The sequence below is a fragment of the Astyanax mexicanus genome, chromosome 6 (genome assembly GCF_023375975.1).
Source record: "Astyanax mexicanus isolate ESR-SI-001 chromosome 6, AstMex3_surface, whole genome shotgun sequence".
Classification (NCBI taxonomy): domain Eukaryota; kingdom Metazoa; phylum Chordata; class Actinopteri; order Characiformes; family Acestrorhamphidae; genus Astyanax; species Astyanax mexicanus.
The window spans coordinates 6,343,091-6,360,428 of record NC_064413.1 but is presented as its reverse complement, the minus strand read 5'-3'; the positions used below and the strand labels follow the sequence as shown (position 1 = coordinate 6,360,428).

The window sequence follows — 17,338 nt, the reverse complement described above, 5'->3', positions numbered from 1 at the left end:
CAGGTGGATCCAGGTTCTCTTTTGGCCAGGCAGTGTAACTCTGTATGTTCTTGGCGTCCCAGTGAATTACTTAAACTTATTTGACTATAAATTGAATGTTTTGTCTTTTTTTTTCTTAAATAGCTCAGAGAAGTTTACTTTTACACCGGAAATCTCCATTGCCATCTTCAGACCTTATGTGGTTACCTGATTTAATGTCCTTTCTGATATTGGAAAAAATTGAATGTACACTAAGAGGTTCAACTCGCACATTTTACCGAACTTGGCAACCTCTTCTTCATTATCTTTATTATAATTCTTGAGGGCCTCTATCTTTATTTATTTAACTATTCAATCATATTGTATGCCTACGATTCTCATAGTTACTTTTACTTTCATTATAATTATTATTTGTACATTTTATTTTATTTTTAAATTATTATTATTATTATCTACACATTTTACTTCATTGTTTAGACTAAAATCGCTACTCATCTCCTTTCTTTTTTGTTTTCTCAACATGGGTGGGGAGGGGTGGTTGTAGAAAATGTTGTTTAGGGGAAAATGGATGTTAATACAGTTGTTATTATGTATATATGTGTACAACATATATTATAAAACAATACAAATATATTATATATATATAAAAAAAAACTGCATAAGTTCTTTTATAGTTTGGATGACTTTAATATTAATCTACAATGTAGAGAATAAAGTAAAAATAAAGAAAAATATCATATTAATCCAAATGCTCATATTAATACATTTTTTACCTGTGATGGGCCTGAGGCCTGAGCCTCAGTGTCGCCCTCCAGAGACTCAGAGTAGAGCTGCAGGTTGTTGAGAGAGTCTGCGTCCGTGGGGTAGAAAAGCAACAGAGAACGCAGAGTCTGCACTGCTCCCTTCAGGTCACCAGCTGCCAATACAAGAACAGGAAAAACTATTTATTAATGGTTTAAAAATATTTACAACCTAATTATTAACCCTTATTAAATATAGCCTATTTATAAATCATTTATAAAGGAGCCTTATATTAAAAAGTGGTACCAAAAATGTTAATAAAGAAATAATGGAAAAAAAAAATAAAAACACTGAATGAGAAAGTGTGTCCAAACTTTTGACTGACACTGTATTTTGCCAGATGTTTCAGAGCGTGTACAAGGCTACATTAGTATCTGACCTTTATACTGGGCAATGTGAAGATGCTCCAGCTGCAGGGGAATAAAGTCCTCTTGAGGAGAAATCCGTCCAGGTCGTGTCGACACCAGAGATACACACATCTGCTTGCATGACAGCAGAGACAGAGAAAGTGCTGGATATGGGGAGATAAGGAGAGAGAGATAAAGAGAGAGATAAAGAGAGAGAGAGAGAGAAGGAGAGACAGCATTTAGTTAATTTTGTTTATTAAAAAAACGAGATAGTCCAGTGGTTTTGGTTTGAAACAACACAAACATGCTGGAAAAATAGCATGCCTTACATCACCAAGCACAATACAAAGCATCAGATGTAATGGTGTAAAGCATGCCACCACTGGACACTAGAGCAGTGAAGACGTATATTCTCTGGAGTGGTGAATCACACTTGTTTGTCTGGATATCCGATTGATGAGTCTGGGTTTGATGGTTGCCAGAAGAATGGGGTCTGACTGCATTGTGCCAAGTGTAAAGTTTGGTGGAGGGGGGATTATAATAATGATGTGGTGTTTTTCAGGAGTTGGGCTCGGTAGTTACAGTTAAAGGAACTCTTAATGCTTCATTATACCACAGTTTTATGAATGACATTATCAGCCGGTAATGCACTGTAACCGAAGCTCTCCATGTATTACTCCACCACATACAGAAAACCTAGCAACAATGCAGTGCTTACAAACCAAACACAAACCAAATGCGATGTCATTGTACACCACTGGGAGCCGCTAGATACCACAGGCACAGTGCAGAAACGCCATGTCTCCAATAGGCAGTGCAGGCAAAGACACGGTCGACACAAACAAATAAGCCCAGCGATTCGAAAATATGCATTATTACACACATTATCGGCCACCAATATCAGGTTAAGAGTATCTTAAGTGTATATATATTTTCCAGTTAATATTTTGGGTCCTTTAACAACAAAAAATGTGTTCCATTACAGCTTAATTCTAGTCTGACCTGCAGCTTTCTCATACACCCCCTGCGTGGGGTCCTCCTCCTCCGGGAAGCGCTGAGAAGATACCACACACTGAGCTCTGCAGTCATTCGTCTGCTTCAGCGTCTCGTTCACACACTCCCTCCATCTCTCCACTGCCCGCAGCCAGTCCGACGAGCTCTCAGCCAGCATAGCGGCATCATAGAACTCCTGAGATCAGAAGAGAGGAAAACGGGATGAAGAGAGAGAATAAAGAATGATATGAACGATAAAAGCAGAATTACTAATAAAGTTGGTCTTTAAACAATCTTGTTATTACAAGATTGTTTAAAAGTTGTAATAATAATGTGATAATGTAAAGTGATGTGACAAGATCTTTTTTTATTAGCCCCAGCAGGGGTGTAGCTAGCTCTGTTTTAGGCTGGCTCAAGCACCAAAATGAAAAGAAAAGTGCATTTAAGTATGATTATGAAAAAATCTACTTAAAGCTCACCTTCCGCGAAAATCCGATTTTTCTTGTTTTTTGTGGAATACAGTAGGTCTCTCCGAGTTGAATGTGTACACCTGCACATTAAACTGTTTTGCAGCCCCCATTGTCTGCAGGAGCTAAGCCAATAAATCCCCCCTCCCCCCTCCGAAAAACGGGTGAATTTTGAATTATCTTTCTGCCTACGTAGGCAGAAACTCACAGACCAGCCCACCTTGGCTCGAGAAACTCCCAGAGGCGGAGCTGAAGCGACGCAACATCACCGCTCATCAGTTAGGAGGTGGGAGGCAGTGAGCGGCAGAGCGGCGGAGGGGCGTCGCAGTGCTCCTAGCCAATCAGAGGAGAGATATTTGCATGCTGTTTGCATGTATGAATATTCATGAGCAAAGCTGGAATCCGGTCATTTTGGACACACCCCTAAAACAGTCCATTAAAAAAGAGCTATACAGAGACACCTGAGCACTTTTTTTTTACAAAAACGGCTCACATGTCATTCATTCATACTAGAGACCACAACTAGACATTTTAAAATGAAAGAAAAAACGACGGAAGGTGAGCTTTAACATGGAAAAGTACATACATTTAGCATTAACATTAATATGTACTTAAATACATACTAAAAGTATTATTTTGAAACTTATATATAACAAAGTATATTTCTATTGTAATTAAGCTATATTTAAATACAACATAAAAGCATTAGGGCTTTTGAGGGCTATTTTTTATACAGCTTCTGCAAACTTTAGAGGCAGATATGTAGATTTAAGTATATGTTTTTTTTTTTTAAAACATCATTTTTAATACACTTATATTAAGTATATTGTAAATGTACTACTTTGCGTATTGATGCTCATATTGTGTACACCTTAACGACATCGGAAAAAACACTAAACTACACTAAAGTGCACTTTAAGCAGTATTTAATACTACTACATATATTTTCTATCAACACAACATATATAACATATATTAAAGCATATTGCTTAAAAATACATTTTATGGAAATACAGAGAAAGTATATTTAATGTGTTTTTTCATTAAGAATATTACATTTTAGTTTTTTTTTAACTAATTTGAACCTACTTTTATGGCTTTTAAGTATACGTTCTTTTCACAAGGGTAAAGGTGAAAACATTAACTTGTGTTTTTTGTATTTTTTTTAACAACACAAATACAGCAGTCTCCACTCACATATGTGAGATGTGTACTTTACAACAATGGGATCGTACAAACGTTTTAAGAGGTCAAAATGTGTCTGTTACGGAAAAAAACATATATGCTAGCCGGTCTGAGGGTGAATTTATTTCTTATTTATATACATTTTCTTTTTATTCAGTATATTTTCACTACAAATGAGCAAACAAAAAACTTTTGTTTCTTTTTTTATTACAGACAATTACTGACACCAAATCAGTTCTTGTGTGTGTTTTTATGATAAAGCCTATAAAGCATGTGAACCTGGCATTACCCAGTGCTTCTCCAGCTCTCTCTCCCGGTCGTGGAAGGCGTCCTCTGTGACGCCGCTCATGCGCCTGTACTTCTCGATGTTGTTCCTCATCTCCAGGTGACTCGGGTTGGCCACGAAGAACGTGTGAGCAGCTGAAGCAGCGTTCTGCAGCTTCCCCAACTGTACAGACACAATCCCAGTGTCTATTACTGTTAATTAAAATGTCTCTTATAGGTTAAAGTGACAGTCTGTACGTTTCTGGTGAGAATGTGTTATTCCAAAAAGCATGGTAAAAAAAAGTACTTTAAAAACACACATTGTGGTACAGTCTCTGTCTGGTCATTTTAGTGAGGATTAGCATCACCACAGTTGCTCAGGCAACAAGCAAAAGCTATTTCAGCCAGGTATCTGGTAGGTCCCAGGAGGTACCATACACCCTGTCTTTTAAATGAATGATTGTGGCTTGGCAGTAATTGTAGCAGATAGCACAACGATGCCATTTATTATAATATATTGTAATAATATTGTTTCAATTTAGAAGAAAACAATCTTAAGGACTGCAGGAGAAGACTACAAGAAGATAGTTTTCCATTTATTTTAGGTGTATGTTTGTATTGTAATTAAGAAACAATAGCCAACATGCTTGATGGAGGTCAAGTTGAGGTCTGGAAAAAACTTTCCAAAAGATTAGGAGAAATTTAAATTGATAAAGGATTGGAGACAAGACCAGAATTTTACTTAGCTATACATAGTAACAAATTATAACTGAGGTGCCAAATTTTTGCAATCCACTATACACTACCGTATTTTACCGTGCACTGGATTATAGGACGCATTTTATACAACACTTTAAGACACAGCAGTGTCACCATGTTTCCCTTCTAGTTCTGAAAGAAGGTCTCGCCGCTAGGTGGTGGTGGGGATGTAACTAAGTTAAGTAAACAAAACTGTAATTCTCAAAAAACAACAACAACAAAAAAAAAACAGACATGTTTAACGAGCACTTCTCTCCTGAAAACTGTTTATTTGTGTGAGTAAAGCACTTCTACATATTTACAGTAAGCTTAAATGTTCAAATTTTCCACTAAAGCTGGAGCATTAGCAGCTAACCGCTAGTGCTACACTGAGGAACCCTGAGTGTTCCGGTAAACCAGGACAAAATTAGCTAGCAGTTTTTCCCATGTAGCACGTTTTAACATGGTAAACACAAATACTACAGTCTGTTATACTCAAATCTGAATGGCGAAAAAGCTTGTGCTTAGCTATGTTAGTGGCTAATGCTAATACTGCTGGAGAACTAAACTGAAACTCCTGTAGCAGAGTGGCTTTACTGCTCCTTACAACCTGACTGGTTAAATTCTTACATAATGCGCACTGGATTATAATGTGCATTGACGATTTTTCTAAAAAAATTAAAGGATTTTATAGTGCACAAAATATACAGTATTTTGTATATATATAAGGAGATTGTTGTGGACTTCAGGAGAAATCACACACTGCACACCCCTCTGTTCATCAACGGAACTGCTGTGGAGAGGGTGAGCAGCACCAAGTTCCTGGGTGTGCACGTCACAGAGGACCTCTCCTGGAGCACCAACTCAGCGTCACTGGCCAGGAAGGCAAATCAGCGTCTCTACTTTCTCCACAAGCTGAGAAGAGCTGGAGCCTCCACCCCCATCATGACCACCTTCTACAGAGGGGCCATCGAGAGCATACTGACTAGCTGTTTCACCGTGTGGTACGGGGCCTGCACAGCATCCTGCCGCAGGACCCTCCAGCGCATCGTGAGAGCAGCTGAGAAGATTGTTGGCACCTCTCTCCCCTCCCTTCAGGACTTGTACAGCTCCCGCCTCACACGGAAAGCCCTCCGTCTGGCAGGAGATCCCTCTCACCCACTACACAGCTTCTTCAGCCTGCTGCCATCAGGGAGGAGACTGCGGAGTCTCGGGGCGAGGACCAGCAGACTGCGAGACAGCCCCATCCATCAGGCTGTGAGGATGCTGAACTCTCTTCCTGCTCTACCCCCCATCCCAATCCTGCCCCCAGCACACACTCACTCAGCATCCTGACCCCCCCACTAATAAAGTACTGAAACTCTGCACTACAATGCACAAAGTACTGGTCCCTTCCAAACGGACTTGCACTACACAACACCTGCACTACTGATATACTTGCACTGTCAATATGCACTTTAATTCCACTTAATTAAACTGTGAACTTTAAGGACTTACGCACCCATTCACTTTACCAGCCTTAAGCTATATACCATATACCGTATTTGCACTACTGTTATTTACTATTTTTACTGTCATTCCATCTCAATCACCATCAATATTGCACTATTGTCTTACGTATGTTTATTGTGTCTTGCTGTATTGAACATATAGTGTCTCCCACTCTTTTATATTATAATTATATATCCATTTTTACTTATTTACTTATACTTATATTTATATTTATATTCCTCCCCCACACCACTGCACCTTGTTTTTGTCTCATGTATGTCTATTTGTGTCTCTGCTGTATTGTACACATAGTGTCTCCCATTCTCCTTTATTATATCTATTATCTGTACTTGCTGTAAAATTGGGAAGGAGAGTAACATAATTTCAATTCTCTGTATGTCCTGTACATATGCAGTATTGACAATAAAACTACTTGACTTGACTTGATACGGTAATAAAATTGAATATGCATCGTTTTACTACTCAAATCTTTAGCACATTGTATTTTGAGCTTAGCCTACCTTGTAATATGTGACCTGCAGGAAATTGTAAGGGTTCCGAGTCCCAAATTCATACTCGATATCTGTTGATACTGGGAGCTGCCCGGCGGGAGTGACGGCTCGACCCAGACAGAACTTTATACACTCCGCTCGCCGCTGGATCCAGTCCAGAGCCCACAAGTCCCAGTTGCTGCCATTCTCTGTGTCTGTGAACACATTCACACACAATCACATAATCAGGGGCAAGACAAAAGAATAAAGCTACGATAAAGGCAAAACAGCAGTTACGCGGAATTAAAGAGGAGTGCATTGACTCCAACAGATACTTTAGTAACACATAATCAGCCACAATGGAATACCACAGCAACCACTTGGCCACACCCTAACAGCCACTCTAAGTTTCCACACAGCAACAGTCTTTCTTACATGATGAATGGGTTCTACATGATGAATAAGGTGCAAAGGTGTACCCCTCATACTGTATATCACGATGCTAATATAACCATACCATTGTATGTATACATACCAATATATGTATATGATACAAATAAACATCTAATTAACCACATGGTGCAACCACAGCAAGCAACCACTTGAGACACCACAGAAACCACTTAAAATACCACATCAACCACTCTACCTAAGAGAGGTGGGACAATATATCTATGATATATTGATAAGACAGATTGCATATTATCTATACATCTTATCTATACGTAAATATCAACAGTATTATTGAAATCTATTTATTTATTGGATGCATTGCACCACAACCCACATCAGTGCATCACTATGGTAAGCATGCAAAAACACTCCCTTATCAATGCATTAAATGTGTTCTTAAACAAATAATAATAATAATTATTATAATAATAACAATAATTTAGTCTTATTATTAACTAAACCTTTAATTTGCATTCCACCAAAAAGTATAGCAACTCCTTAACAACCTACAACTAAACCACAGCAACACTGCTGAGCTGTTTCTGCAGAAAATAACTCTCTGTTTTTATTGTAGAATATTCTACATATTTAAAATGATTTACAGTAGTTTTAGTTATTTCTTAAGTTTAGCAGTCATTTTAACAATGACTGGATTAGAGAATTTTTTTCTAAATTTGGGACTTCTTCATTCCACCTTAAATAATGCAGCTGTTGCAGCTCTAGATCCTGAGCAGGAGGGAAAGCGTTCCTGTTGCTACCAATGGCCGTATCTGAATTATTTAAGGTGGCCCGGGTAAATCCAACAGAAGTTGAGGTGCAGACCTAGTTTAGAGGCTATCTCGTCAACCGCTCTCCCGCACTCGTCGTGACATTTCCCCCGGGTTGTGTAAAGAGCCTGCCGGGTAGAGATAGACTTCTCCAGGTGCTCGGCCGCTTTCTCCCACTCCTCCTGGAAATAGGCTCGGATTCCGAGGTAGTACTGCGCGTCGTAGGGCGGCAGAAGGCCGGAGACAGCCGCCGGGGCCGAGGCTCCACACACGGCTAAGATCCAGGCGAGACTCGCCGCCACGTATACAGCCTCTCTCAGAGCCATAGCGGAGCTCCAGCCGCAGCAGCACCGCTGAGGAATGGAGGGGAGGACTGGAGCCAAGCAGCCTAACGGGAGGAGGAGTGAAGAGAGGGAGGAGAGAGAGGCAGAGGGGGTGTGAGAGGATAACACTCATTTCTATTTTTCTTAATACTTAAAATTGTAAATTAATACTTTAAATCATTCAGACTGTGAAGGAACACATAAGGAATCATGTAGTAACTTAAAAATGTAACTTTTGGTGTTCCTTTCTTGGGTAGTTCCTGATGAGAAAGTTTTTTTTCTTAACCTAGTTGAGTAGTTCTTACCATAATAAGAATTAAAACATTACTCAAATACATACCTGTCAAGTCTCCCGTTTTGGCCGGGAAACTACCGTATTTTACTCCTCTTTCCCGCCGTCCTCCCGTATTAGTATTTTCCCGTAAATTTCCCGTACTATACTAAATAAAAAAATATATAGGCCACAGGCGACAATGCACTGACCGCTGTGGGTCTCTTAACCAATCGTGGTGCCGGTTCAAGGAGAAAGTCCCGCCTTTCAGGAGAAACAGCCAATCAGCTAGCTGGTTTTGCGGAGCGCAGTTTAGTGTGCGGGAAGCCCCGCCCCTCCCCTCGCTGTGAGTTCAGGCAGCTAGTCGGAGCAGCTGTCGTTAAAACTAATCTGGATATACAGAGATTTTTCTAAAAGAAAGGTAATTAACCATGTAAAATGTGATGAGATTGTTTCTGATAGCTGGTTAAAAAGATTCTTCTCTGAATCAAAAGATAAATTAAACCCACTGTGTGTTTAATAAAATACAGCTTGTGACTCAGTTAGCTTAACTTTAGAATTAGCTAGATAGATATTCAGGGTTTGAGAAAAATCTACATATATATATAATGCCCTGCCCTGATGTGCCTGATCAGCCAATAACTATCATTTCCAAACTCTATTAGTTCAGGGCTAGTTTTAGGGTTTGTTAGAATTTGTTTAAATCTCAAGTATTGTGGTAATGTATTATAATGTAATGTAATGTATTATTTAGAATGGGTAGAAGAGATGGTTGAGCTGGAGAGAGAGAAAATGTGGAGAGGGCTGAAATTAACTGAACTGATCAGGAGTGGACTGAACGATAGAAAGAAGTATTAATGAAATATTATTAATTGTGTAGGCCCCTTAGGACTATTATTTACTTATGGAATATATCTGATCCATGTCCTTTTTGTAAATTTGTGCACCCTTCAATTTCAATTTTAAATCTATTAAATACAAATATATATATATATATATATATATATATATATATATATATATATATATATATATATATGTATATATATATATATATACATATATATATATATATATATATATATATATATATATATATATATATGTATATATATATATATATATATGTATATATATATATATATATATATATATATATATATATATATATATATATGTATATATATATATGTATATATATATATATATATATATATTTATTTATTTTTTTCTCGTTTGGGCTGTTGGGGCGGCGGAAAAAATCCCTTATTTTTAAGTCCAAAACTTGACAGGTATGCTCAAATACAGTGCCTGGCCAAAAAAAGGTCTAGGTTCAGCAACAGTATGTGGTGAAAGAATGAGGTCAGCTGACTACTGTCGTTCGTAATCTGACGACTCTTGGCCTCCCTTAAAGGGAAGCCTTGGGCTAGCTTAAAATAGACTCTTAAAAATTATCTAGTCATGCATCACTACAAAAGTTTTAAATTCAAAAGAAAGAAGATAAAAACAGACGAGTGCCTCGAGTTTTAAAGAAAGGAGAAGACGAGTCGTTCCGAAGTTCTAAGTTAATCTTTTATTGTCTTGAAGTCAGCCAGATTCAGTCAGAAGGATTCAGTCTTCTGATGGTACAAGCTTCAGTCTTCTGAAAACACAGAGGAATACATGCTCTTTTATACAGTATCTGGGTGAACAACGGTGGGGGCTTTTGGCACACCTGTTCCTTCTCCTGCCCAGCGTTCCCGTGGGAGCTTGGGCCTCTTGAGACACCTGGTATGATAAGCATATTTCTTATCTGTCTCCCCCTCAGTTCACAGCAGCCTGGTACAGACTGGGCCTTACTGAGGAAGAGCAGACAGAGTTTTAACTGAACTCAATAAACTCGTTCATATATGGCCAAATTGTACTAATATATGGGTATTATAACATATATTGATCCCTAATATCTTAATTAGGGCCCCACATTCCCCCCTTCCGTGGGATTTAATCCCACGGATCAACGATGGTATGATTAAGTTATTTGCTGTTATCTAGTAAATAAAGATCAAGTTTTGAACTAAGTTTTAACATTTTTAAAGTGCAGGTTCCGTGCTATTTATAAGTCCCAAGCCCATATCAAGCCATGCGAGCAAATATGACAGAGTAGTAGGAAATACATGATTATACATAGCATCTATAACACCAAAACAGATGAATAAATGATGGTGTAACTACAAAAGGTATGAAGACTCACACATGATATGGATCAACAAAATGGATTACATACATAGGATATATAAATTGAATAGCACATATGGTTTAAGTTCCATATTAATATATTGTCCACCAGGAGGGTCAGACAGGTCCAAAGGAATTTACACATCTCAAGTATTGAGATGGCCATTTATTACAACTTTTTGGTATAAGTATCTTACTTTGCCCCACATTCCCCACCTCAGTTGGAAACTGGCGACTAATCGAGCATAGAGCGGCACGTCAAACATGGCACCTGGCAAAGCTACCTAACGTGACCCCACATTCAGCAGCACACCCCAAGAACCAAGTGTTAAGGCAAACCACCCCGGAACAAAGTCAAGGATGGCATACCCCCCTTTAGAACCAAAGGCGTTTCGCCGATGAGGGAGTAGCGACGTCATTTGGTGGCTTCCTGGAAAAACTACCACTAGGTCCCTTATGGGAGTGTGTAGTGTTACCAAGACAATGCACATTCAAGAGGCTCCTCTTCACGCCTCATCAGAGGATGTTGGGAACGCGAGCAGAGAAAAATATAGGCCAGAAAAAAGCCTGTGTATAAGCCAGAAATTAAGCCTGTCCCCCCTTTCGCACAATACACATATGTAAAAGTAAAACATTTCACCAGACAGTGAAAGGCACTCTTATAAAAATAAAAACACACAATCAATTAAGATGGAGCATTGGGACAAAAATGCAAAGGGTGCTTGATTAAGTAGTCCACAGAGTTGGAGAAGAAATGCAAAGATCAAGAAATGAGTACAAAGTTCAAATCCAGAAAACAGGAAGTAGCAAAAAAAAGGTAAAACGATGGTCTTCCGCCTTTTGTGACTTTACGCCACGTAGAAAGGCACGGTGCAGGTCAAGGGAGAGGTTACTAGCACTTCACCCTGACCCGTAGTCTCCAGAGAAAGGGTCGAAGGACATAAAATGACAAGTCAGTTCGACATTAGAAGAATAAGGAAACGTGAATCACAGCGCAATGGACAGTAAGACCAGAAATATTTTGCTTAACCAAAAGTTTTAACACAAGGAACAACAAAACAACATCAAAATAAAATAACATACGAAAGAATCATACCCAAAGTAATTAACATAGCGTTCTATTGACCAGAAAATAACCAGGAAAAACAAAGAAATTGAGCAGCCTGTGAGTTTTGTACATTGGCGTGTCAAATATATATAGATGAATTACAGAAGAATATGTAAAAACTTTGATGGGATTGTGTACAAAGTGCTGCTTCATATGAACTTACAGAGCATTAATGGGGGTTAACATTACAATCAAAACCAGAAAAAGCTTATATGAAGTGACTGTCCCAATCACAGTTCACAAAGTTAGATCTGTAAACAAATTAAGTAATTTATTTATCAATCATGTATTGATAATCCACCCCTAACAAAAACATTTTGTCCCAAAAATGAATGTTATATGGTGCCATGCCAAATTAATTTTTTATTAATTAATTAAATATTATAATTGTTATTATTTTTAAATGTGCAGTTGTCCTTTTAACTCATGTTTATAGCATATTATTCACAAATTAAATACTTGTATAACATTTGCTCATCTAACACAGGTGTAGTTCACTATAGTACACCGGAACATTCAGTTTCAGCACAAAATAGTCCAATAGTAAAGTCATATATCATAAACACATGAGTCTTCAGTTTGTGTTTTAAGTAGAAACCAAAATGTGTCACAATATTTACTAGCCCACTGTTTATAATTATACATCAACAGCTTTCAGATCCACCATTGGTTGGCTTATTTTCATGTCAATAATATTCATTCAACAACAACAAAAAAAAAAAATGCAATGATTTACTAAAAAGGAAAAAAAAATATATATATAGAATTCCTGTATCTAAAGCGTAATCAATACAGTAAGTGGAGTAGCTAATGTATTCTATGTTGAGCATGATTCACATGTTATTCAACAATTTTGTGAGTCAGCTGTAACCGAAAATGGTTTCAGTCATTTGCCAAACCAAGTTCATTTGTTAGCTGAATGCAGACAATACAGATTTTTGCATTCAGATTGTTGTGTGATGTGATCTGTCAGATGGTGTGACACCAGGTCTTATGGTGAGAGTTTCAGAATGAAAAAATAAGGATTTTGTAATTTATCATTTATCATTTAAAATTCTTCCATGGTCTCTTTCATATTATAGGTGTTTACTAACGTATATAACTATAGGTGTGATTGTTAAAGGCATTGTCCGCCTGCGTGTAGGTGCGCAGTGTGTAAGAGTGGTTTTCAGTGTGTGTTTGCAAGAGAGTATGTGAGAGTGTGTGTGTGTGGGTGAGAGCCTGTCTGCCCCTCTCACGCCCCCGGTCTCTCCTTCCCTCTGCAAACTGAGGTTAACTGAATGCCTGTAAAAATGAATAGACTAAGAGACGCACATATCATTAGGCAGTAATGGCTTTGTTTGCAAACATAGACTAATATAAACATTCATTATTAATTTACGTACTATTAATTGTAGCTTACTGAAGATCCTAACGACTTTTCAAGGAAAATAACACTTTCACTTGTAAAACATATTGAGCAAGGGCTGAAACATTAAATCATATTCAATCTCAGTATAGTCATAATTCTTATATAATCACCCTAACAATATAAATTTGAAGCTCATAAGCATGTTTCCATAATTATTAGCATCCATTTTTAACACATTTTTATTGATAAGTAATACTGAACACTTCACTAGTATAATTATCAGTGACACTCACTGTTCTGTCCCTTTAGAGGTAGATCAGAGCTTATTTTTCAACACTCTTCGTTGATCAGCGTTTAACCGCAAACATCTCTGTCTCTCCAAAAGGCTCATTATCGGGAATATCTCAGTCTATGTCTCCTCAACCGTTATGACTCAGCTCAGGAGCTCATGAAAGTTATATTACCATTAAATACAGTATATTGGGGTCTATGGAATCAATAATATTTTATACTTATAATAACTGTCTTTGTCCCGTTAAATTAGCTGTACTGCTCGGGCTCAAAGAAGCTCATGATAGTTTATAAACAAACATATAATTTACAGACAAACAAACAAACAAACAAACAAACATTTATGTTTTTAGCGCTTTTTCGCTTGTGTCATATATCTATTTAATTATTGTGTATTTTCTTGCTTTGTGCTTATAAATTTACATATATTAAGAGCTCTGTATATACTAAAAACATTCAAGATGTTAACCACAGCATATGCTTTTAAACAAAGACAGTGACAAACAAACACATAACATTTACCTTTCCCAGGTCTCTAGAGATCTCTGTTATTTATTTATCTCTCTCTCTCTCTGTCAAGACTCAACACTCTATCAAAACTTCCTGTTAAGCTTTACGTTAACAACTCTTCTCAGCACACGTCTGTGCTAATTAGTGTAGTTCATTCTATGCAGCAATATTGCACAGCAATAATGTACATATATCAAATTCAACCATTTCAAATAACATTTACATACATGCAATCACCTCTCTCCTGGGAATCAATCATCACAAACCCTTTCAACACTGACACACTCATACATGTGACAATAATAATTTACACAAAATGATCATAGGTACCTCTATGTTGCACAGCCATTATTTTAATATTTTAACAAAAATGGAGATCTCAGACATTATTAAAGACAGACTGTAAACAGACAACACAAAACATATACCCCACTAGTCAGATTTGAATAGTTTTCCCTCGTCTCTCCGTCAGTTACAGTGGCGTTCTGCACTAAGCGTTTTTCTCCGAGTGAGAATCAATCTCCGCTGTAAAAACAGTCAGGATAGAGTGTCTCAACTTACGCTCATGGAACAAAGAGACGGACTTGGTCTGTTACGACCCTCTGTTAAACAGACGGTGTCCAAGCCGTTTCCCCTTTATCTCTTACTCTTTTTAGGCCTTTGGCGCACGCTCTCTCTCTGGCGTCGCTTCATTATATCTCTTTTCAGCGCACGCTTCAGTCTCTGGCGTCGCTCTTATACTTATTCTCTTTATTCTCTTTTTATTCTCTTTATTCTCTTTTTCTGTATTACTCTCTTTTTCTCATGTTCTTTTATCAAGTCTAACGTCGTGCTTTCTAGATCGCACCTTATGACGTGTCCCGTCTTTAACGCCCGGGAGATAAAACATATAACAGACAGTAGACAGACATTAACATACAACTCTTTTGTTGTAATGTTCTTGAATTTAGTTTAATTTACTTGAATTTAGTTGAATTTAATTGAATTTAGTTGGATTTAGGCGTCTAGACGCTAAAAATGCTCATCAAATATTTTTATCGAATTTAATCAATTGGTTTCAATTTATAATGTTATATACACATTTCTAAACATGTATACATCTTTCTTTAAATCACAGCGCTCGTCTGCTTGTTATAAATTATTACAGTTTCTTTTTATAAAGTTTAGATTCTTCTTTTAACTTCTAAAACAATGACATCTTTGTGAGCAAGAAAACACAATATTTCTTTTTCAGTAATTAAATTGAAAAAGGTTTTATGCTCACCTTTCCTTCAGCATTGAAGTGAATTGTCTTTCTTCGCCACAGGATGTCAACAGCTGTTTGTCTCTAATCGTTATTGCGTATGGGCTCTTTTCAAGGCCCCTTTTAGTTGGGCGCCAAAATGTCGTTCGTAATCTGACGACTCTTGGCCTCCCTTAAAGGGAAGCCTTGGGCTAGCTTAAAATAGACTCTTAAAAATTATCTAGTCATGCATCACTACAAAAGTTTTAAATTCAAAAGAAAGAAGATAAAAACAGACGAGTGCCTCGAGTTTTAAAGAAAGGAGAAGACGAGTCGTTCCGAAGTTCTAAGTTAATCTTTTATTGTCTTGAAGTCAGCCAGATTCAGTCAGAAGGATTCAGTCTTCTGATGGTACAAGCTTCAGTCTTCTGAAAACACAGAGGAATACATGCTCTTTTATACAGTATCTGGGTGAACAACGGTGGGGGCTTTTGGCACACCTGTTCCTTCTCCTGCCCAGCGTTCCCGTGGGAGCTTGGGCCTCTTGAGACACCTGGTATGATAAGCATATTTCTTATCTGTCTCCCCCTCAGTTCACAGCAGCCTGGTACAGACTGGGCCTTACTGAGGAAGAGCAGACAGAGTTTTAACTGAACTCAATAAACTCGTTCATATATGGCCAAATTGTACTAATATATGGGTATTATAACATATATTGATCCCTAATATCTTAATTAGGGCCCCACACTACCTGAATTTACTAAATATAGACCAGGTTATTCCATCAATAACCAATTTTTTTCTTTGATGACACTATTGGCATGTTCCAAGATGACAATGCCAGGATTCTTCGGGCTGGGATTGGAAAAAAGTGGTTCAGGGAGCATGAGATCATCATTTTTACAAATGGATTGGTCATCACAGAGTCCAGACCTTAACCTCATTGAGAATCTTTGGGATGTACTGGATGGAGAATGCTTTGTGCAGTGGTCTCTAACATTCACCAGATCTGTGATATCGTCATATAGGAGTGGAAGAGGAATCCAGTGGCAGCCTGTGAAACTGTAGTAAACTCAATGCCCAAATAGTGGTGGTCACACAATTTGGCCATTTTCTCTCAGGAGTGTGACATTAATGCTTGTGTGTTGAGTTTTTTTGAGAGCACAGCAAATTTACACTGACTACTTTACACTGTATCAAAGTATTGATATCTTCAGTGTTGTCCCATGAAAAGATTTAATAAACTATTTACAAAATGTGAGGTGTGTATTTACTTTTGTGTGATACTGTATATCGTCAATCCCTTTTGTATTAGGGAACCAAAAGATATGAAATGTCTACCAAAAGGGGCAAATAACATTTGATAAGGCTCAAAAATGTGCATTTACTAATTGATGGGTACTAAGGATGGATATAAAGTATATTAATACAGCAATATATTTTTTATAGTTTATTTTAAGGTCATTTAATTTTTGTATTTGTTTTATTTTCTATTTGATACACTTATAAGCAACCATGTAATAGTCACTTATGTGGTCAGATCTGCAAACCCAATTTCAGAAAAGTTGGATGCTGCATTAAATGTGAATAAGTGTAAATAAAAACACAAAGCAATGATTTGTATATAGATGTCATAGATGCATTTTTGTACAAATCTACCCTCCCTCCCTCTCTCATTTCATTCTTTCTCTCTTTCATTGCTATCTCTCATTTTCTTTATCTTTCTCTATTTCTTTCTTTCTTTATCTACATTTGTCTGTCTAATTTTATTTTTTTAATTTCTCTCTTTCTCACTCTTCTCTCTCTTATTCTTAAATTCGTATTTCTCTCTACCATGTTTTATATTATATTTTCTCTCTCTCCCCTCCCTCTCTCATTCTTATCTCTCTCTCTCTTTATCTTTCTCTATTTCTTTCTTTCACTCATTCTTATCTTTCTCTATTTCTTTATTTTTCTCTGTTTCTTTTTCACTCTCTCACAATTTTTATCTTTCTCACGCATTCTTTATCTCTTTATCATTTTTATGTCCATCCATCCAGCCATCTATCCATCCATCCATCCATCTCAGCACA

At 37.4% G+C, this 17,338-nt stretch overlaps 1 protein-coding gene across 1 annotated transcript in view; it reads right to left on the bottom strand.

Moving 5' to 3' along the window:
• The window catches only part of p3h3 (prolyl 3-hydroxylase 3), a 30,114-nt gene extending 12,847 nt beyond the window's left edge, over positions 1-17,267 (bottom strand). Inside the window, exons 1-7 of the mRNA XM_049480499.1 lie at positions 17,264-17,267; positions 8,032-8,364; positions 6,787-6,971; positions 4,062-4,220; positions 2,130-2,316; positions 1,160-1,291; positions 753-895 (exon numbers count right to left, since the gene is read on the bottom strand). Of these exons, the coding sequence (XP_049336456.1) occupies positions 753-895; positions 1,160-1,291; positions 2,130-2,316; positions 4,062-4,220; positions 6,787-6,971; positions 8,032-8,364; positions 17,264-17,267 (1,143 nt within the window). The remainder of the gene's footprint in view (positions 1-752; positions 896-1,159; positions 1,292-2,129; positions 2,317-4,061; positions 4,221-6,786; positions 6,972-8,031; positions 8,365-17,263) is intronic.
• Positions 17,268-17,338: the final 71 nt, after the last annotated feature.